Raw genomic sequence first — 22041 nt, 5'->3', positions numbered from 1 at the left:
GATAAAATCAGTACTAATCAGTACTGCAGGTACGCTCAAGCTTGTATACCCTCCAGTCCTGGCCCACTGATGGCCCTCGGTACCTCTCCAGCTGTCCCTTGCTGTGTCACGAATCTGAAGTCAGCTCCACGGGAAGCAAAAGACCGCCTGGCCAGTGAGCCGCCCCACTCCCTGACCCGACCCTGGCCCCTCTCAGCGTTGGGCTCACACTGCCTTTGGAATTGCAGGGCCAGGAACTGTGTCTAGAAGTTCTCCTTAATGCTCCACAGGAGGAAACAGTGATCGTCCAAATCTGGAAAAAATGAATCTTGGGCTATCAACCAGTTTCTCTCTCTGCAAACTTCTGAGACATTTCATTTTTCTTAAGTTGAACCTGTAGACCCGGCTTCATCACCAGATGTGGTGTTAAAACGTAATACCCGCTCCAGGAGAGGAACACACACACATGCAGTGTGCTTTGCACTTTTCAGGGGGCTTTCCCTGAATGTAATATCTCATCGGGGACCACACCCACGTGCACTCCACGTGTCTCATGCTGACCACGAATGCCTGTGTGCTCTCAGATTACGTGGACAGTTTTAGGTGGCAGAGTTAGAGGTGAATGCTCCTCCTCTGGCAGATTCACCGAGAGGGTATATTTTTAAGAGGCTGATACTCATGTTTACAATGTTCATACTTGTCCTTAGTTTCCCATCACTAAAAGGTGACCTTGGCCAGAAGACCCTCCCATCCCTCCTGCTGAAGTTCTGCAGCCCCAGGGGTGAAGGGCATCTCCCTGCCCGCACTCTGAGTCCGGTTCCTATGCTCAGTCCAGGTCTCCTGGAAGGAGTCCTGGCTGTGCCAACATGTGATACAGAATGGACGCAAAGACAGATTCAGACAGGCAGGAGGGACGTTAACTACTCAGAAATCACCTGTAGGACTTCCCCAAATTCTCATAGCACACTGACCCTCTACACGGACATTCAGCCCCCTGAAGTGTCTGCTTCTCCAGTTGCCTGTGTGATTGGTACTTTAGGGCTTGCTCCCGAGATTCCAGAACCCTTTTTGTCCCTTCTGTTCAAGGGCTGGTCATCTATTGCAAACTTCCAGGTTGGGAGGGTGCCATGGGGGAAGTGGATACACCCAGCAGCCATTCCTACTCGGCACAGGGCACCATCTGAGGGTGCATTGGAAGTCATGATCCCAGGCTCCATCCTTGTGCCTTGACGCTTTTCACTGAAGACGTTTTCCTTGGGTGAGTTTGTGCTATCTTTTCAACTGCCTGTGAGACAGTTCTGTGTGACTGTCCTACAGCCCCCTCACATCCAGAAGGTCCAAAGCGAATTCATGGTGCTCCCTGTTCCCTCTACTCCTCACAAACCCGCCCCTTCTTAGCCAATGGCGCACCCACACATCCAGTTGCTCATGGTAGAGAACACACTCATCTCTTGCCCTTCTCTCTCAACCCTCACCCCCGGCGGTCACAGGGCTGTTACCTGCACTCCTGCTCTCTTTTCTATGCATCCGATCGCTGTGTGGAAGGCCACTGCAGTGTGCATGCCCCTTGTCACCTCTTTCATGAACCACTCTAAGATCTCCCAGGGCTGTCCCCAGTCTGTCCACACTGCTCCCCGAGGGATCACAAAGCAAATAAGAGCCCGTGAGCCCTTTGCCTGTGTTCCCTGGGCAGCTCCCTCTGTACTTGCTGCAGCCTTGACCTGTCTGCCGAGCTAACTCATTTCCAAGTTGAGCTCCTTGGGAGCCGGGAGACTCCTATCCCCAAGCTCTCACCTTGTCTCCTTCAACTGGAGCAGACAGACCTGTATCCTCATTCCATTCTGCTTTCTACAACGGTCTACTGCCTCCGGCCACACACAAGGGTTACGCCAGCCAGTACACATGGGTTAGAATCACCAGTCCCCCGGTAAACTCCCAGTGCGTGTGCAAGTGTGCAGTTGTAAAACAGCAGCTTGGTGGTGCACTGTAGAGAGGACACCAGATTGTTAAACCAGAGGGCCCGATGGCGCGTCCTGGTCTTTTGCTAACTTGGCGTGCAACCTGGGCAGGTTGCTGGGCCGCAGCAGTTGGCCCTGCTCTAAAAGGGTCTTTCCAACCCAAAGCCTGTGGTTCTATGGCTCAACAAAACTTTTCAAGGATTGAAGTCAGCTGCATCTACCCTACCCAAAACTACGAAATACTGGCAGGCATGAGCAGGAGAAACTCTGTAATTACAAAGTCTAGAAGAACTGGTCCTCTGATAGACCCAGGTTCAGCCCAGAAGTGAATGGGGGCTCCGAGCGGTGCATACACACTCCCGCGCCAGGTGGGTCTGAATGCAGCCTGTTGCTTTCGTATTTGCGGCTGTCGCTCCTACGAAATGTGCAAGCCCTTGGCTGGGTCAGGACAGTCCAGTCAGTGGACCTTAATCACTTCTTGAAACAAAGGCACTCAGAAGAACAGGCCAAAGGTCCTGTCTTGTGGTCAGGCCTGGGGCCCACCACAAAATGGAAGTATAGGGCATCTTATTAAAAGATTATTAAGAATTTCAATATGGCGATGGCAGAGCATGCAATCAACCTTGGGTCCCGCACACACTGCTCACTGCCTGACGTAGGTTACGGCCTGGGAATGTGGCTTTCTCATTTGTGGCAGATTAATGGCTAGAGCTTCCCTGGGCTTGTCTGAAAGGATTTACAGAGGGCTCCCAAGAACAAGGCACAGTGAGGAAGTTGTTGTGATTAACGGTTAACAGTGGGCTACCATGCATTGCACATGGAGAGCCCTGGGGCAAGAAGAAACCGGCTGCATGTCCCCACCCTCCTGCACTCACGCACGGCAGCTGCACTCACGCACGGCAGTTCACACACAGCTTCCTGAAGCCCGTTGGGCCCCAGGTTAAGAACAGTTGCCCTATTGGGTTACTTTGCTAAAATCAATGTAACTAATTTCAACAACTACTTTTCAAGTTGAGTTGTTCTAACAAGAAGGCAGGCAGAATGGTGCCTACCTTCTTTTTATTTTTTTAAAACTTATTTTTTCCTTACCCAAGGACATTTTTTCATTGCTGAGAGCGAGTGAGCGAGAGAGAGAGCGAGAGAGAGAGAGAGAGAGAGAGAAACATCAATTCGACAGAGAAACAGTGATCAGTTGCTTCCCCTACTCACATCCGAGGTACACGCCCTGACCAGGAATTGAACCCACAATCTTTCGGTGTATGGGACGATGGTCCAACCAAGTGAGCCCCAGTGGCCAGGGCAGTACCTGCTTTCTAACTGGCCTGCCAACTGTGCCATACTCGGGCCCTGAAGGCACCCACCCTGAGACCCAGCGCTGCTTGGGGCTGGCACTCCGCTGGACACTGCCACAGTCCTCTGACCACAGAGAACAAGAGCTGCTTTTCTTACGGGGCGGGCCTGTGTTTTATTCAGGGTTTTCCAGATGAAGGGCTGTGATTAAGTAGCAGGTCGTGCAATTAATTTAGTTGGTCCTAAGTAAAGAAGATAGAACAGAAAATAGCGAGGCATCTCACGTAATCACGTTAAGTACTGCTTCATAAAACTTGATGTGATCTACCAACTCCCAACGGAAAATGCATTTCTTCCTGTGAGGTGCAGGGGGAAATGTTTGAAAGGTTCTGCTTTATTCTCATTGAGATAGGCCCTCTAATATTTGTTGAATGAATAATTAATGTATAAGTTATATCTGTAATAGGCCTAAAATACATTGTGGGTCATTTTCAATTTTGTCATTTCCATCCTCCCAAAACTGTATCAGGATTCCTAGTTCCTGATCAGACCTCATTAAAATTTTTTTAATCATTTCTCTTGGAGTCTGAGACTTCCTTTGTAGTGCTGGTAGGTTTGAGGGTGGGGCTGTGAGTTTTAGTTCATTTAGGTTGGGGGAAGGAAACTTTTTGGTTCCAGCTGAGAACACTAACCTAGTCATAGAGTCAAAAAAGCAACTTACTGTTTTTTTGTTTTGTTTTTTTAAGAGAGAAAGGTAAAATGGAGAGATGAAGGTAGCTACAGGCAGAGATACCCAGTCCCCCTTTTCTCCTCTCTCCCTTTCTCCCTCCCTTCCTTCTGCAAACATTAACCGAGCAGCGGTATGCCGGGCAGGGTGCGGGGTGCTGGAAACACCTGGCGAGGGAAACAGACAAGGCCTGCCCTCTTGGAGTTTCACTCCCACAGACACCATCACCATGTCAGCCTGCGGTGCACCACGACAACCTGGCCGGCTGTGAAGTTGAAGGACAGAATGCTGTGGGAGGGGTAAGGCATGGAGGGGCGTCCCTAAGGACCCATGCTGGAGCCCTCCCTGAGAGGCGGGCAGGAGTTAACAGAAGGGACTGTGGCTCTTCCCAGGAACTGAGAGAGGAAGCCAGGGGCCTGTGGTCCAGTCGGTGAGGGGTATGGTGCCCGCCAAGCTGGGGGCTGGCAGGGTGGCTCTGGCAGACCAGGCTCAGAATTGTGGCTCCTTCCCATTAGGCACCAGCAGGGCAGCCCTTTCAAGTAGAAGGGCGGTGTGATCAGATTCTGTCTGGAATCATAGGGGGTGGCCTGGATGAGGAGAAGCGTGGATAGAGGGGGATCCACTAGAAGACCCCTGTTCGGGCAAGGTGAGAGATGACGCACCTTGCAGCTGGCCTCGGCGGGGCAAAGGGAAGGAAGTGGATCGACACAGCCTGGCGAGGGGTTAGGTGAGGATGGAGCAGAAGGAGCCGAGTACGACTCTTAGGTGTTTGCCTTGTGCAACCAACGGACAGTGCTGGCACTCAGCAAGGGGGTGGCCCTGGGGAATGCTGATTTGGGAGGTCTCTGAGCACCCCAACTGGAGACAAGTTCAGGAGGCAGGTGCATGTTGGGAGCTCTGAGCAGACGTCTGGCCTAGAGACGTAAGCCTGAGAGAAAGGCCGACTTCAGGAGGCAAAGGGGGCGAAACTCAGAGAGGAGCAGGCACACACTCGGAGACACGCGTAGGAGCCACAGCCACGGGAGACAGAGCCAGTCAAAAGGGTTCACGTGTGGGGACAGTGAGACCAACAGAGAGAGACTTCCATGAGGTGACTGCTAGCAGCTCCTCCGGGTGCGGAAGCATTTTTATTTAACACGGAGCTGCTGTTTGAGTCCCAGGAGGCAATGAGCGAGCGCTTCTGGTGGGATAGAAGCAGAAGCCACGGCCGAGATCGTCCTCCTCCTGCCCAGGCTGCTTTACTGGGCCCTCCTGCGGTGGGCACTGGCCCCATGGCTGAATTCCCAGGCACACATCCAGGGCAGGCAGAAAACATGCCCAGCGGCCCCCGAAATTCTATCGTTCAGGCTTTCCCGTTGGCGGGGAACGCACTTTCCAAAATATCGCATCAGACACATAGTCTTCCTTTGTTGAAAACAATTTCTAAATTAATAAGTAAATGCACAGAATGTTTAGAAGACCCACTTTAAAATTTTCTTCCAGTGCATTATTGTAAGCCATGCGCATCTCCGAACAAAGTGAGTCTCTGAAGTGCCCCCGTAAATGTCTCCCAGGCTTATGTGACAGTATCTGACTCAAGTACCCAGAAGGCCCCACAGGGCCAGCCACACAGGGTTCTGCATCCCACGATGGCTCTATTGTTCATGCCACGATTATAAGTGGAGCTTCAGATCCTGACCCAGCCACCCCAGCAGCCTGACCACTGGCAGGGCGGGCTGGCTCTGCGTGTGGGCACACTCCAGCCCCTGGGACATGAGTCACACAGTTGTTTGCTGAAAATGACAACATCCGCATTCTGGCTTTGTACATGCGGTGTGAGGGCTCCGAGAATGAGGTTTGTCCGAAAGGGATGGCTCTGTCCTCAGCACACACACAGACCCGGCACTGGAAGCCTGCGAGGTGCAGGGCCCAGGACCAAGGCGGTCTGAGAGGCCTCTGCTTCCCAGCGTGTGTGAGCCTCGCAGCCCCTGCCTCACACTGTGGGACTCCACGGACCTGAGCACGGGATGGGACCTGCTGAGCGACATGAGGCTCACGACCACTCCTGGGGCTGGCACTTTATGTCACTGTTCCCACTCTAGGTCCAGGTTCTTGGCTTGGGCAGGATCTCCCTGGCTTAGCTGTCTGTGGACAACAGTATGGGAGGGGTGGGGTCCTTCCACGGGCCTCCAGGGCACCCCCCAAAGATGCTGTTGGGAATGTCTGAGGCCCTGAGAAGTATGAGAAATCATCCTACAGAGTTATGGGCAAAAATTCTAAAAAAGGGTGTTACTGTTATTTCCCAGTTTTGTTTTTTCTCCAAGAAACTGTTGATGACTTTTAGCCAGCAAGTCTAGGACGGTGAACCCTGGCCCAGCCTGGATCTGCCTCTGGGGTCCCCTTACTGTTCCCCAGCATAGTGGGGAAAAGGCTCTCGTTCCTCCTCTGTTCCATTAATTGCTTGCCCAGAGCCCAGTCTTTGTCCTTGGTAGTCAGTCCCTTGTTACCCAGGGGCTCCCTTGAAGGGTTTGTTTCCTCCTCCAGGCACTGTCTCTCCTCAGTGCCCGTCCACATCCCCTGCTCTGTCCTGTGGCTCCAGCAGACAGGGAAGACACTTGCTGCGCCGAGCAGACTGGAAATGGCTCCTACCAGCGGCATGCTGTACCTCCTTCTGTTTAAGACGTTAAACACCCCACCCCACTCCCTGCAACACTCTTACTGCTCTTCCTGGCGGTACTTGGTAAACTGTAAAAAGCTGGTAATGGGGAGACACCGTGGATTCAGGGAGCGGAGTTACTGGGGGTCTGTGGCTCCTGGGGTGGTGTCTCCCCATATCCAGCAGCAGCTGGGTCGCTGCAGCACTGCCTGCCTGCAGCCCTGGGGGGGCGTCGACTCCCAGAGCCACGGTGGCCGCATCCATTCCACCAACTCCCTGCCCTCCCTCCTTTATTTCCTTTTCCTAAGACTTTCTAACACTTCTTTTCCGCCTTTTTCTTTTCCTCCTCTGTGCGTCTGACTTCACAGACACCAACCAACCGTTCGCAGCTGACATTTGCAGTGCTTGGCTCTGTCTCTGGGAGCTGATTTCATGGGCTCCGCGTCCCCACGTTTAAGCTGCCACAGACCGAACTCTGGACCGACAAAGAGCCAGAGGGTTCTGGGCAGTTAAACTGAGTCACGTACGTTATAGACTCGGGTCACCATGTCCTGAGGCCCTTACAACACGTGAACTCTATTTGTTGTTAAAAACACTAATTTTTAACATGAGGAAATGACCCAGCACTCGGGAGATGAGGATCAAACACGTGTCCTTGCCCCGACTCCACAACCGGAATGAAGCACCGAGTCCTGCCGTTGCTCCTCCGAACTATTCCCAGAACCTGCGCACACTGCTTTACTGTCCCAGCCTGAGCCAGGGAACCGGTCCTCGCCCTGGGCAACAGCCCTCCCACCTGGGCCTTGTCTTGCCACCATCCAGGTCGCTCTCTGCAAGGCAGACAGAAGGGGGAGTTCTGAAACACATTGCTGATAAGGTCATTCCCTCTCCCATGCCCTGGGGATAAGATCAAAATTGCTCACCTCCTGCCCCTACCTTCAGCCTTCTCTGCCCAGAGTCTCCACATCAGCTCCCTCCCCTAGTCCAGCCTGCCTTCTCCTGTGCCGGGCCTCTCCACCAGTCTTCCTGCTCCCTGCCCAGCACGTCTCTTCACTCGCTGCCTCCCTTTGCCTGATATCTGGTACTCACCCTTTACAGGTCTCAGAGAGGATGCCCCTCTCCGGGTTAGGGATCCCTCCTGTGTGCTCCCACCTGCCCTGCACTTTCCCATTGTTCATCACCTCCCTGTTCCACAGGTGTGTGCAAAACGACCTGTGTTCCTCCGTAGGCACCTGTAAAGTCTGCAGGCAGGACCATGGGAACCACATTCGCCACCGTCTCCCCAGGGCCAACCTAGCACGGAGCCTCACATATGATCCCCAGGGGGTGGACATGCCCTAAACAGGGGGACGAGGGGCTCACTCAGCCACGGGCACAGCCCTACGGGGTCGTTCGCTGGGAGCCCGAGGCTTCCCTGAACACAGCATTGTAATGACCCGGGGCACACAGCTCTGCCACTTCCTGTCCTACGGCAAGACTCCAGCACGATCAAAGATGGAAAAAACGCATTTTTTGTTCAGTGAATTGGACTGAAAACCAAACCTATAAATCAGTTAGTAATAACCAATGGTTTTTCAGGCACAAAGTGCTGGGCAGAAAGCCGGTAACTGCTATCACACCATCTCATGGAGGGGCACACAACTACTGTGATATTATTGTGAACTTAACTCCTAAGAGTCAAGAATAAAATGTGTAATGTCGTCTTACTTTTGCCAACTTTCAGTGGAAAGATACATGATACAAACCATTATAAAGCCCATGTGGGGCTTACAAATGATGTTTCCTTCAAATTAAAATATTGTGTTATCTTTTGGGGAAGGTTTTAATTTCTTTTAACTATACCAAGGGTTCTTTTCTTCCCAGTGTTTCTCAGTGGCCTACAAGGATTGAGACAAGAACCATGGGAAGGAATAAATTCTCAACAACCTGAAACAATGTTTAAGATGAATTCTATTTACCCAAGAACACAGAAAGGTGATAAGGAGCGAGCTGGAGAGGGCCAGCTACAAAGATCTCGTCCTACTGCTGAGCTCTCTGCCCCCTTCTTTGTAACAAAGGGTTAAACAGATGCTCCCAGAAAACAACCAAAATGGGGCTCAGCAGAGCCCCCGGGGTGGGGGGTCCAGGCCCGCCTGCCCGCCTGCAGGAAACTTGTGTGTGTCTGTTGCACACCTGTGTTTAGGTTCAGAGACAGAGAAAGAGGAAGAAACAGAGGAAAGAGGAAGAATGAGCCCAATGCAGTTTTGTTTTATTTTTAAAAAGAGCTTTTTAAAGTGGCATCCTTGAAAGAAATGGTGGCACATCTTCCTTGAAAAAAACCCACACCAGCCCTCTGGTGGCGTGGAGAGAAGACGGTTCCTGCCAACCTGTTTTCTAATGACTGAACAGTGTAGACGTGGAAACTACCAAAGTGCCCTCAACAGAAGGCTGGACAGAGATGGGGTTCGCACACACAGCGGAACCCTACTCGGCCGTAAGAAAGGGTGAAAGGCTGCCGTTTGCCACGACGTGGATGGAGCTTGAGACTATTGGGCTAAGTCAGATAAGTCAGACGGAAAAGCCAAGAACCACACGATCTCACTCACGTGCGGGACATAAAACTGAAAGCGACAGAAGAACAAACGAGAACTCACAGACACAGATGGCAGAGTGGAGGTCACCAGAGGGAAGGGGGTGGGGGAGTAAAGGGTAAAAGGGTCACACACACGGTAACAGAAGGAGATCTGACTTTGGGTGGTGAACACAATGCGATATACAGGTGATGTGGCAGCAAGTGTGCGACTCTATTAACCAATGCCATCCCAATAAATTCAGTTAAAGAAGAGTCTAAACAAGACTTCACCAGACTCCTTAACTTTCTGTGCCATGAACCCTGGGGGCAGCCTTGTGAAGCCCATGGACCCCTCCCCAGAATGTCTTCAAATACATGAGATACATGAGGTGACAAAAGAAACCAATAGGGTTGTTTTCAGAATAATTTAAAAATTGTGATATAGTAAAGTACACAGTAATGCAGTAATATGGCAAATAACAAGAGCCGCAGTTCATCAGCCACCATAACTCTGAGGCAGTACCGGGGTAAACACTGATCTGAGATATCTGTGATAGCTGTGATGTCGTGTGAAAGTCTGTGGTTTCCCGTGGTGACTAGCCCTATTAATGTGGTTTGCTGCTGACGTCCACAACTGAACGAACTACTAACTTGCGCTTAAGAGGTTAGTGAGAATAAAGATGTAATTGTTGTTCCCACCCAAGTTCACAGACGCCCTGAACTCCATCCATAGTACCCAGGTCAGGAATCCCTGCCCTCAGCGCACCCTGGGAGCACGGGTGTGGGTCCCTGACCAGGCCCTGGTGAGAGCTGCACTGTGGCAGCAAGGCCACAGCCCGTCTGTCCTCGTGGAGCTGAGCTCCCTCTGGGCCTTTTGGGGAATGTGTTCCATCCAGGACAGGGAGGTGAATCACTGAACCGGGCCTCCTCTTCAGGGGTCTGCTTCCACTCAAGTTGCTGCGTCTCATTAGAGTTCTGGAACCTTCTGGTCCCAGCGTGCATCTCATTAAACTCTCTCCTTGGACTGTAAAGGCCCCACAGGACCCTCAGGAGGAAGAGGCCCCACGCAAGGCAGGCAGAGCCTCTGGGATCCAGAAACGAAGGTGTTCCGACAGTGTCACCGCAGGAGGGTACTGCCACCTTCACACACGAATAGGAGAGCTCTTGAAAGAGTGAAGTCCTTACACGTATACCTTGTCTTGCATACTGAGCTTACGATGACTTTGCACGGGCCCAACTAGGTCATGCCGGACACTGCTCTACTCACCCGGGGGCCTTCTAGAGACTGGTGACCACCTGTGACTCACCTTCCTACTCTCTCCCTGCACACAGCACCCAGCTCTGTGCCCAGGTGGACCCAACAGCTGGGTGAGCAACGCCTTTCTACTAGGCTGGGGTAGAAGATGTTACCTTTTCTGATGCGTCACAATCTTACTTGCCCACCTGTTGCTTACTTTCAGGCAAAGGTGCATTTCTGCTTGCCCTGATTCGGGGTTTATGAAATTTCTCAGGGTTGGGAGGCTGCCTTCCAGTCTAGTTCTAGAGTCCTGCCGTCTGCTGGTGGGCAGGTCCCCAGCCTCTCTGCATCTGAGCTCTGTGGCAAATGGGGGTGACACTTCCCACCCCAACGAAGGCTCAGGGTGGGGGTGAGCAGCGAATGAGATAACATACAGAACTACCTCCGAAAGGGAAAAGGCCACACCGAACTAGAGGCTGGCATCACAAAACAAAAGAGCTATTCTAGTGTAAAATAGTGTTTAGTCTTTGTATTCATTTCACTTCTTTAATCAAAAAAGATAGCAATCACATTTTCATAGGTGTATCTCTAGATTTTAAAATGAGTTACTGTTTTTCCTTTACCCCAATATAATGTTTCCATTTCCATTAGTCCTTTATTTAAAATACCAGTCAGCTTTTTAAAAATAAAATAAAACTTAACCTATTCCAACAAGCCAAATTATTTTCATAGCTTTTTAAAAAATGTACAAACTTGCATTAAGCTTTCAAAACCTAACGCACGCAGGTTACTTCACTACCCAAGTACCCAGTCCTTAGCAGCTCCGCGCTGCCCAACCCCTGCCCACGGTGGGCAGAGTTCTGTGGAATACTGAGGGTTCGGCGCCCAGTGGAGAGGGCCTGGGTCAGCTGACACAGCTCCAAACATCTTGGGAGAAGAAACTTTGGGGCTGGCAAGGTACATTTCATTCTTTGCGTCCCTAACTCCCATCTCTGTTGCTCGAGGCCAATTTCAATTCCAGGAACCTCAGATGATTGGACATCTACTGTAAGGTACAGTGTGTTTAAAAAGATGCATCAGGCACAAAACCGCTTCTTAGAAAGCAATTGGTCTTTGGCCTTCAAGTCTCCCTACATGCAATAAACTAGATTACTTCAGAAGCATTCACTGTTCTCCCTCCTGAGGCAGAGTATCCTTCGCTGGCCCACTGACATATCATGGTCATGGGCCTTGCTCAGCTAATGGAGTCTCAGCAGATGTGCCATCAAGCAGAAGCCATGAGACACTGTAGGAGCTGGCACCCCATCATATGGCCCAGTGACCCAGCATGAGGAAGACATGCCTGGCAGCTGCTTTCCCTTCAGTCTGGGTCCCAGAATCACATTTGAGAAGACTGGACCTGAGCGATGCTGGGCGCCAAGCCCTGCCATGTCCCAAAGGCTGCCCCAGATGACCCACAGGCACACGAGAAAAAGAAATGCTGTTTGGTAAAAGGCACTGAGATTATGGGGAGTGTTTGTTACACGGCATCGCTGGGCCACAGCAGACTAATACAGCTCATCAATTCACTTTAGATTTCTGTGTGAAATTAATCCTCCTAAGGCTGAACCCGACGGTCTCTGTTTCCTGGTCAAGTGTGTGAACTAGTGGCTGAGTCTAGTCCTTCTTTCTTGGAGGGGTGTGCAGGGGCCTCAGCGTGGCTGCCTCTATTTTTCCAGCCTTTCCTCCCATTTCTCCCCTTTATGGGAATTGGTCTAACATGACCATGCTAAGGCCATATTAGATATTCTGCGTGCTACAACCTTATCAAATATTTCATGAGTAGGCAGAAAAATTGTCAAGGGCAGGAAGAATGTCTTATACTAATTTGCATTGAACTTGCACATAACAGTCACTGAGTAAACACTCTTAAGTTAGCCATAGTGCTTGCTTCCCAAGGCATTCCAAGGACGTGGCCTGATTTCTTGACTCTGTGGACTTCTAGCTTTGTTGTGACGTCAATATCCTCCTCAGAGCCCCAGAGAGAGGATGACCCTAAGGTGAATAAGAGGAGGAACACAGCCTTCTTCAATGAATCTTCCAGAGTGTGGCTTCCAACAGGCCTCCAAAGATGGCGGCTATTTACTGATATTAATTTTTCAAGGTTGCAAATCCTCCTAGCTGTGCTCTGCTAGAAGTAGCCCCACCCTGTCACAGGCCACTGCTCTTTGTGACAGATGAGCCATTCCCAACGCATCCCAAGGACCTGACCTTGCTCTTGGAACCCAGACAGAGTCAGAGAAAGTCTGTCCCCACGCCTGTCAAACTTGACTGTGCCTAAAACCCCCCTGGGAAGTTTGGAAAAGGCAGACTCCTGGACCTGGTGTTCCATTTCAAGGAATTAATACCTACTTACATGGACTTATACCCATAACAAACACATTATGAAGTAAATTATTCTGAAAGATTAAAGACTTTGTGGAATTGCCTCAAAAGCATCTCTAGATTCTTTTGCAATTTTAATTTTTTATGGGAGAAGCTCTTGGGAGCAGAACACGGGGCATCTTATTGTGGGGAGGGCATGTTGAAGAGGAGCTTGCCAGACAAGGGGCAGGCTTCTCGCGCTGGAACAAAACGTGGCTCCAGCTACAGCATGCAGGCCACAGGAGGACAAAGTGGAACTGAGAGAAGAGCTAGGGGACAGCAGGGGACAGGAGGAGACCGACGTGAAACACAGGAAATGAGCACTGGCAGGAAGAGACGAGAAAACAGTGCTCTGACAACCAGGAACGGTTTCAATTTGACACAAGAGGAAGGGAAAAGGCTTCCAGGAAAGAATGTCATCCCACGGCCAGATGAGTCAGAAAGGTTCCTTGGAATCTGTCATCTCTCCCTGGAGCTGGTAACATCGAATCACTGATCATGAGTGATGGCATTAACACCCGTCTGTTTCTAAAGCCATCTGAGCTGCTTATAAGAAAACCAGGACTAAGTCAGTGCCAAAAACGCGTGCCCCGAGGTCTTATTTACATTGCGTGGAGGTGGGTAGGCTTGGCTCTGAGCCCCTCGTGCTGATGAATAAAGCCTTTCACGAGAACTGCGGTCTCCGGCAGAGCCATGACAAGAGCTCAGGCTCTCTTGCTCTGAGTCTAGCGAAGTGTGAGTTCCATCCCAGTGACGGTAACATTCCTTGAGTTGCCTGTCATTTTGCGAGTCTCATTAAGCCCTCAGTGCATTACCATAAATTATCTGTGAGAAGAAAAACCTCCACAGTTGTTTTCAGCTGAAAGATCTCTGGATGTGTGTGTTCATTTCAAGTCAGATGTGAGAACACAACTGTCAGCCCGTCTGAGGAGCACAGGAACTTTCCAGAGAGGTCAATGAAGGGGAGGGGGCAAAGCACAACAGGCGGCTTGGATCCAAAAGCACTCATTAGAATGTTGGATATATGTTTAAGTCTAGTTACAGCATCTGCTGCTTCACCGAAAAAGGCACTAAGGAAAAACTGAGAGGCGGACTGGAAGCAGCCCTCAGACGCAGCGGTCCTGGCCCACGTGCTGCCCAGGGGCAGCCCCGACACTATCCCAGGAGGTCAGCTTTGCCGCTGCTTTCAAACGTCCCTCCTGGGCTGAGTGCCGCCCTCCTCCCGGCCAGTCTCTGAGCCCCTGTCCTACTGTCGTGTCTGTCTGTCTGTCTACCTGCTGGGCCCTTTGCTTCTCTTCAACCCCGTAACTCCCACGAACGCTGGGACTCAGAGCACTGGCCAGCCACACAGAAATATCTGGGCTCTCGAAGACGCCCCCCACCCCTTAGACTTACTCCACACCACCGGTTTGCTCCTCTCCCACAGCCTCCCCCCGGCAGACTGCTGGACCTTCGTCACGGGAACTGGACATTTCCATGGTCCCTGCAGGAGTTTGGAAAGTAGAAGTGGACGATGCAGAAATCACTCACACACACATACGTGCACACATGTGCAGCTGCGGGGCCACTGAGTCACTTTCTGCAGCTCGACCTTCGGGCTAGGAACACACTTTGGACTTCACACTGTGTAAGAATACTGCATTGCTCTTTTTCCAAAATGTGACTGGTCATTACGGCTAGCTGAGTCGTTGAACTGAACTTTAGAATTGTCTTATCTTGTCCCCTGCCTCACACTGTATCTCATTTGTAAATACATTTGTGGAGACGATGTATCTTGATTTCTACTGTGGTTCCTGAGATACAGCACCCTATTATAATGTATTTGTTTGGTGACTAATAGGTCTACCAAACTTAAAAAAACAAGTTATAATGTGTGTTGGTGCTGTTATTGTTGGTTTTCTCATCATCGACAGAAAAGTAATAATTTTGTTTGTTCATTTTTCTGTTTATTTGTTCATATTGTTCTCATCTTACTGCATTAGTTAGCAAAGCTGAAAAAGGTTAAATGTTAACAGTGATAGTGAACATCCTACTTCGCTCCTAACTTTAATGTAAATAATTCTTTTACTACTTTAAAAAATGTTACCTTTAAAAAAACATTAAAGGAATATTCGTCATTAGTTTTCTATTGCTGAAGAGCCAATTACCAAAATGCTTTGGCTTCAGGCAACACAAATTTATTGCTTCAAGATTTCAGTGGAGCCCAGTTCAGGGTCTCCCCAGGTAAGGTCACAGAGGCGGGGTGCAGGTCTCGGGTGGACTCGGACCCCGTTCTTTCCAAGCTCAGTGCAGTCAGCAGGACTCAATTCCTTGTCCCCCTTCTCCCAAGCACCCCTCCCCCATCTTCGAGCCAGCAGCGTGAATGGATGCCTTCTCCTGCTCGGAACCTCTCCATCTTTGCTCCGGAAGGGTTCTCATGACCCCAGGTGGCCCATCTGGATAACCCAGGACCCTCTCCCTAATTTAACGCCAGTTAACTAGACACCTTAATGGCACCTGCAGAGTCTCTTTGCCACATAAGGGGACAGACGGTGGGAGCAACACCACAGGATACAGGTCACAAAGGCCAAAATTCGGCGACCACGCCTCCAATCGCGGCTCTCCGAGTTTCAGAGTAGACATGGGTGCCAAGCTGTAGTACATCTCTCTTTAGTGCCCACAATCATGACCATTTCGAAACAGGTCGGTCACACTTACATTTTCTACCAAACTTTACATATTTTGATGCAATGTTATCTGGTGCATATATGTTGATGACTATATTTTTAATTGTAGTCTTTACCACAATTACTCTCTTTGACCCATGTAATATGATAAATATATGCATTCTACCTTGAATTCTCCTTGGTCTGCTCTTAATACAACGATCTGTGGGGACAGTCTTTTATTTTGACGCATCCAGCTGTTAGCACAGCTGGTGCACAGGTGCCCATCGAATGTGAGAGAAAAGCCAGGACCCTGGAAACAAGGGGCCAGTAAAGCCCTGGGTGGTTTGGCTCCTGGTAGGATACGGACGCCAGTTCACTCCATCCCCTTGCAATGACAGACTTTCCTGTGGGAAGTTAATAGCCCTCTCACCATACCCAAACAGTTACAAGGAAACTCCAGGGGCCTGCCCACACTTTAGAATGGAGGGTGGCTGCCACTGTAAATCTCAGATGTAACCGTCTTGCTACAACTGTGAAGCAGGGACCCCTCCCTGGGCAGCAGGGGTGCACAGCATGGCCTGCACACAGACGGGATACCTGCAGTCCCAGCTCAAGAGCCCGCCTCCCACAGGAAGCAGCTGGACTGGGGGTGGGGGGAAGAACTGAGGGGCAGAGGGGGGGCACGGTGCAAACACCCAGGACACAAAGAGCACAGCTACAAAGAAAGGGGGTGATAAGGACTTTTAAAAATGATGGTGAAGCTCTCCCAAAAACGAGAGTAATGGACACTTGGTCTGTGCAGAGGGTGTGTGGGGGTTCTCTGTGCCACCCACACCAGCAATGACAGAAGGGGAGGACAGAAGACAATGGAAGAGTCTGTCAATGCTGAGGGCTCCCAGAGGCTCCCTGCGCCACCTCCTCTGCCTCACAGCCCCTCCAGACGAGACGGAGCAGCGCGAAGAGCGTCCCCCTCCCCAGACCGGGCAGAGTCTGGGACCCGGCTGGCTGCTGAGTCCAGAGGCCCCCTCTTAGCCTTCAGACCAAGCTGCCTGCTGCCTGGGCGAAGTTAGGCAGGTAGACATGGGCCCAGAGCCCACCAAGAGAGACTTCCCCGAAAGCGTTGCCCTGGTCAGGGAAGCTGGAAGGACTGGTGGGACTTGCTCACGCACACAGCCAGGGTGAGAGGTCCTCCTGGGGGTCTTACTCTCCCCAGCTCCCCGGGGACTCTGCTTTCATGACCCGAGGGGCCTAGGGAGCTGGGAGAGCAGAGCCGGCTGTGCTGCCCGGTGGCTGGGGGTCGCCGGGATGAACAAACAACCCAAATGCTCTGTTTCAAATGTGCAGAAGCGATGCAATGACCGCACAGAGAGAGACCTAGGGAGACAGACACAGAGATAACAAAGGCAGGAAGAGAGAGGAGATTCGCTTCCGTGCACCCGATCATCTGAACGGTACCAGAAAACAAGGCGACGCCTGTCCCTGTGAAGGCCACCCTCGCTCTAGGCAGTGTCTGGGAGCCCTACATTGGTTCTGTTACCCACGACAACAGCATTAACGACAAGCACTTCCTGAGCCCTCAGTGGGCACCAGGGCAATCCTGGGCACCGTCTCCCCTCATCCCTGAAAGACGCCCAGGAGGTAGTGCCAGGGTAACCCCAATTTACAGATGTGGGAATAGTTGGGGGCAGTAGCCTGCCCAGGTTCCCATTTCCTCAATGACAGGACTGGGATGCAGGCCTAGGCCTGCTTGCCTTTAGACCCGTGTCCCCGGTCACTAGTGTCTGCAGACAGGTTCTGTATTTGCACCAGAGTGTGCTCCCCAGGAAAGCTCCTCCTCGGTCCTCGACTAACCTACAGACCCTTGGAGACCCTGCTTGCATTTCAAACTTACTTAACACAGAAAACTATACTTCTGAACTGCCTGGGAAACTGCATTTCCCCTCTCTCCTCTCCCAGTGCAAAGTGACATTTACGGGTACTGTGTATCTAGGAAGGACTGACCCAAATTCACTTGTTAATGGAAGGGAAGCCACGAGCGCCCACCCTGGCCTTCAGCACATCACCGTGTGTTTTTCCCTGGCTGCAAAGAGTAGAATTCTTTCAATAAAAACTTTCCATCTAAAAATAACACAGTGGCAAACTCTGCAATTACGCTTCTCAGTGGGAGATATCCGCTTTCCCCTCTATTTCCCAAATGCAGAAGGCCCAGTTTGCTGGTCTGCTAATGGGTCTCAGCAAAGGCCCAAACGTAGCTTAATGAGCTGGAAAAACAAAGCTGTATAGCTTTGAATCACTGTGTGGTTTTTTTCCAGGAGTGCTGTGAGTAGCTTTATTTTAAAATCAACTGTATGCGACTCCTCACCTGTCCTCCTGGAACCATGAAATGATGCTTAGAGGCAGTGGCTGGCAATGGGCTTTTGATCCAGTGTTCCTCCTCTTGAACCCACCCCCAAACCTCCCCCTCCTCTCCTTTCCCTTCCCTGTCCCGTGCCTCCCAGTTACAGGGCACCAGCATGCTTGGCTGTGGCGTGCTGGACGGCCACTGTGACTCGGACTTATCCAAAAGGTTGCCGAATGGCTCCGGGATACTACGGATAGAGACTCTTATTTTGGCAGCGGTGGTTTCTGGAAGAGAGGATGCTATCTTAAACAGTTACCCCATAGGAGAAGAACACGGGTAACAGGCTGGTATCTAATGTTGGTACGGGGATTTTACATCTAAGTCATCATGGTTCTTTAAGGAACACGTAAACCTACGGGCGATGCGGGGAACAAATGAGAGAATTAATGACCTTTTAGAAAGTGCTGGACAACAATCCAAGGAAGTGTTAAAACGCTGAGATGGGGAGGAAAGTTTTGTCGTGATGAGGAAGCTAGCTGAGAAACGGCAGAGGACTGAGACCCTTGGGCACACATGGATGAATGATGAAGAGAAGGAGGTGCCTCGTGACCTCTTCAGGTTCGCAGTTACCAACTCCCTACTGACAGATGTCAACTGGACTACGTCCTTAGACTCCAGGGGAAGGTGTGCAAAATAACAGATGATTTTAGGTGAAAAAGTGTAACTTACATACTATTCCATCACATAATATACGCGACATCAGCATTACAACCGAAGACAGGGCCCTGAAAATCCCAACAGATTGTTCCCCTGAAGCTATTTAAGCCACTGTATGTTTTGGCTTAAGAGTGTCCTCAAGAAGCACATGGGGCCGGAGTCACCAGGGAGGGCATCACAAACCACACTAAGGCTGTCACATGTCCTGGTAGACACCCGATGTGCCCTCACAGAGAGGACTGGCTATGGTTTTGATCATCCCGCCTGCACAAGGCTACAGAGATCAAGCAACCGTCCAGAGGAGGCCAATCGAAAATGTCAAGGGACAGGCAGTGACAACAGTAACCACCGCACTCAGGGTCACAGAGCGTTCGCTGTACACCAGACAGCCCTCTAAGGCTTTACCGGCGCTGAACCATTTACTCTCTCCACCACCCCAGGAGGGAGGCACTGGTATGGGCCTCACTGCAGAGATGAGCAAGCCAAGGCACAGGTTGCTGAAGTCGCTTGTCTAAGTCACAGAGCTAGTATCTGCATCCAGGCCGTGTGGGGCCAGGCTCCAGGCTCTGAGCTGCAGGCTGCCTCCTACCCAGGAAAGCCACAAGACTGGGGCGGGTTGGGAGGGGTGGGGGGGTGGGCAAAGGCTAAAGGTAACTTATAAAGGGTTACTAAAACCAAGACAAGACTTGATAGGGAAATCGTGGACGTTCTCACAAATTGTAGATGCTTAAAGTCAGCAGGAAGTGCATTATAACATTTTATTTTCCCCAAGGAGAATTGAGACTACACATTCCAACAGACTCAACAGGAGTGTGCAGCGATCGATGACGTGTTCCTGAGGGGACCGGGCTCGGTCTGAGGCATTCGATCCTTCCCGGTACAAGGAACATCCCTGGCTAGTTTGCCAAGAGGCAGGCTGCGGGACTGAAGAAACGAGGGCTTTCCCTAGGGTGAAGCCTTTGCCAGTTCTCACTGCCCTCCCTGTGCCTTGGGTCTTCTGCCGTCTCCTGCCAACCTCGTCTGTAAGAAGCTCCAGCCCAGCAAAGAACGTGGTCTGCGAGTATGGCTGGCAGCTCTCTGAGCGACAGGAAGGGCTCGCCAGCTCATCCCAAGGGGCTGGGGACCCAGGTCAGTTGTGGAAATCCTGAGCCCGGTTGGCGGGGGCCTGGCAGTCTTATGACCGAGGACCTCTGGGCTCCACTCAGTTCTCTCTGCCCGAGTCCCTAGTCCGTCCTGGGGAAAGCCAGTAGACAGACATGGAAGGGCGCGGTGGTCTCTGGGAAGAGTGACAATCCTAACTGTAGGTCCGGAAGTCTCCTGGCCTCTGCCCCCTTTCTCTCCTTCACTTCAAATGCCTCCAGCTCCCCACACAAACTGCCAGAGGACCTGGGAGACCCGCACAAAGCACACTGGCTATACCTGCAGCCAGCTCGTCAGGCAACGGAGGAGCTTAGCGGGGAAATGGTTCGCTCTCCCCCGCCTGCTGCTCTGGCAGCTCCAGGAGACAGGCTGCCCCCATGCTGGTGAGCGAGCTCAGGGAGAAGGCCCGGGGCATTGCACTGGGATGGGGGTGTGGCGGGGTGTAAAGGAGAAAAACAGTTTGGTAATGCTAGGCTTGGTGAGCGGGGATCCGTGGCAGGAGGCAAAGATGTGGAAATATTAACTGTTATTGAGTTGCTCAGTTTCAAAGGATTAGAGACACGAGCTGACTCTCGTCCCCACAGGTCTGTTCAAAGGGAGCCAGCCCCTCCACCAGCGGCAGGCGTTCGAGCACAGGTGGGAGAGGCGGGAACAGAGGCAGTTTCTGCTTCTACTCACCTACGCAGTTATCGCAAAGGCTACAATGAGAGGCACGAGGGGGCCGGAAAATCTTGCAGGTGAAACAGTATTTAAGTTTCACAGTCTGGCCATTGATGATGACTTCTTTGGTTCTGGGGGGTGGGCGGTACCCCCCTGAACTGGTGCCGTTTGCAATATCTGTGGAGAAAAGAAAAAAAAAGAACGCATGCCCTTAACAGAGCACTTAACCTCTGTGGGTCCTCGCACCTAGGGTGCCTGGGGTCCGCATTCCCCAGGGCAAGGCCCACACCTGGCCTCCAGGTACCTGGGCCTTTCTGGGAGACTCCTGACACGGGCCACACGAATGCGCTGGGGCCCAGAGCTATGGCCCTTCACAGCCTTGGAGGTAGCTCCTCGCCAGGGCTTGGGACCTCGCTTACTAATCTATGCAGGTGGGAGAGGCCACGCTACTGAGCTCTGGCCAATGAGGAGCAAGCACACGCGGCACTGCCCCACAGGTGGGAACTTCCCCGGGGCCCCTCTCACTCTCTGCCCTCCCTCCCTGGGGCCACCTCGGAGCCACAAACTGGGGCCCCTGAATGATGGACCACACACAGGAGGGCTGCCTCTTCACTGGCCACACCGTTACATGGGCGCTACATTCCTAGTGTTAAATACCCTAAGGTTTGGGTGTCGTTTGTACAGCCGCATTGCCCTATCGGCCGCCTGTTGCTGTGTATAATGCGCACCCACATTCTGTGACCAGTACACACAGGATTATTACACCCCACGCTATGTATTCATTATACCCATGTACAATGTGCATCCTTATTTCTCCCCCGAAACTTTGGGCAAAAAGTGCACATCGTACACGGCAAAATGCGGTAATTCTGTGGGGATACTGAGGCCGGGTCACGTTCCTTCTCCTATGGCATACTCCAAACCCGGCTCAAGAAATCTCTCCATTTTGCCCATTGGCCTCCTCAAAAATACCAGGTATTGGATGGGGGGGTGGAATATAGACTTAAATATGTACATTTTAAATCATTAAGTGTATATTTTAAAAATAATATGTTTTGTTTATTGTCTGACCTTTTAGTTTTTTAGAATCAGTGTTGTAAATGTTGAAGAAAATACAAATATGCTTGATGTTTAAGCTTCATGTTATCTCACAGCCCGGTTCCCGTCCCTGAGTTCATATTAGAATCACCCAGGGTGCTTTGAAAACCCCCCTAACGCACGGACCCTCCCGCAGGCCCAGGACAGCAGAGCCACCTGGCCGATACCAGTGGTGGCGGGCTGAGAGCGCTGCCTACGGGAAGGTGGAACATGCCGTTGCATCCCCATTGAGGTCCCTCCCAGCCCGAGGAGGTTGCAGAGAGAGCAGGAGGGGGCAGGGAGACGCGGCCAGCCAGCTGTGCAGTCTGAACAGGCTGCAGGAGGAGGGCGAATGGCAAGAGTGTCTGTGGGCTTCAGCAGGGACGACTCTGTGAGGGCAACACCGGCAGGGTGGGCCCTGGTGGCCGGAGCAAATCTAGGGACCCGTCATGGTGTTCCCTCAAAACAGAGCTGGTAACGTTGAAGGTGGCTGCTCGTTTTAATCCATGCCCACTTAAAGGACCCACTACCAGACAGCGACCACCGCAAGGTACTTTTGGTACATTTCCAAAGGGTAGGAATGAGTCCCATCATGCACTCAGGGCCCCCCACAAAGGTTCTGATTTCACTGGTGGGAAACGGTCTGGCGTTGGGGGTCTCAAAAGCCCCCCTGGTACA

The 22041-nt window shown here is 51.5% G+C and overlaps 1 protein-coding gene across 3 annotated transcripts in view; it reads right to left on the bottom strand.

The window, feature by feature from the left end:
• Positions 1–22041, bottom strand: part of ZDHHC14 (zinc finger DHHC-type palmitoyltransferase 14) — a 217807-nt gene that overhangs the window by 40159 nt on the left and 155607 nt on the right. For 2 of the 3 annotated variants that reach the window (XM_024552102.4, XM_045188937.3), the window contains exon 3: positions 20305–20463. The exons of the other annotated variant lie outside the window; for it this stretch is intronic. In XM_024552102.4, the coding sequence (XP_024407870.2) occupies positions 20305–20463 (159 nt within the window). The remainder of the gene's footprint in view (positions 1–20304; positions 20464–22041) is intronic. 3 annotated transcript variants of the gene reach the window in all.

Source organism: Desmodus rotundus, chromosome 11, assembly GCF_022682495.2.
Source record: "Desmodus rotundus isolate HL8 chromosome 11, HLdesRot8A.1, whole genome shotgun sequence".
Lineage (NCBI taxonomy): Eukaryota > Metazoa > Chordata > Mammalia > Chiroptera > Phyllostomidae > Desmodus > Desmodus rotundus.
This window is presented reverse-complemented; position numbering and strand designations above follow the sequence as displayed.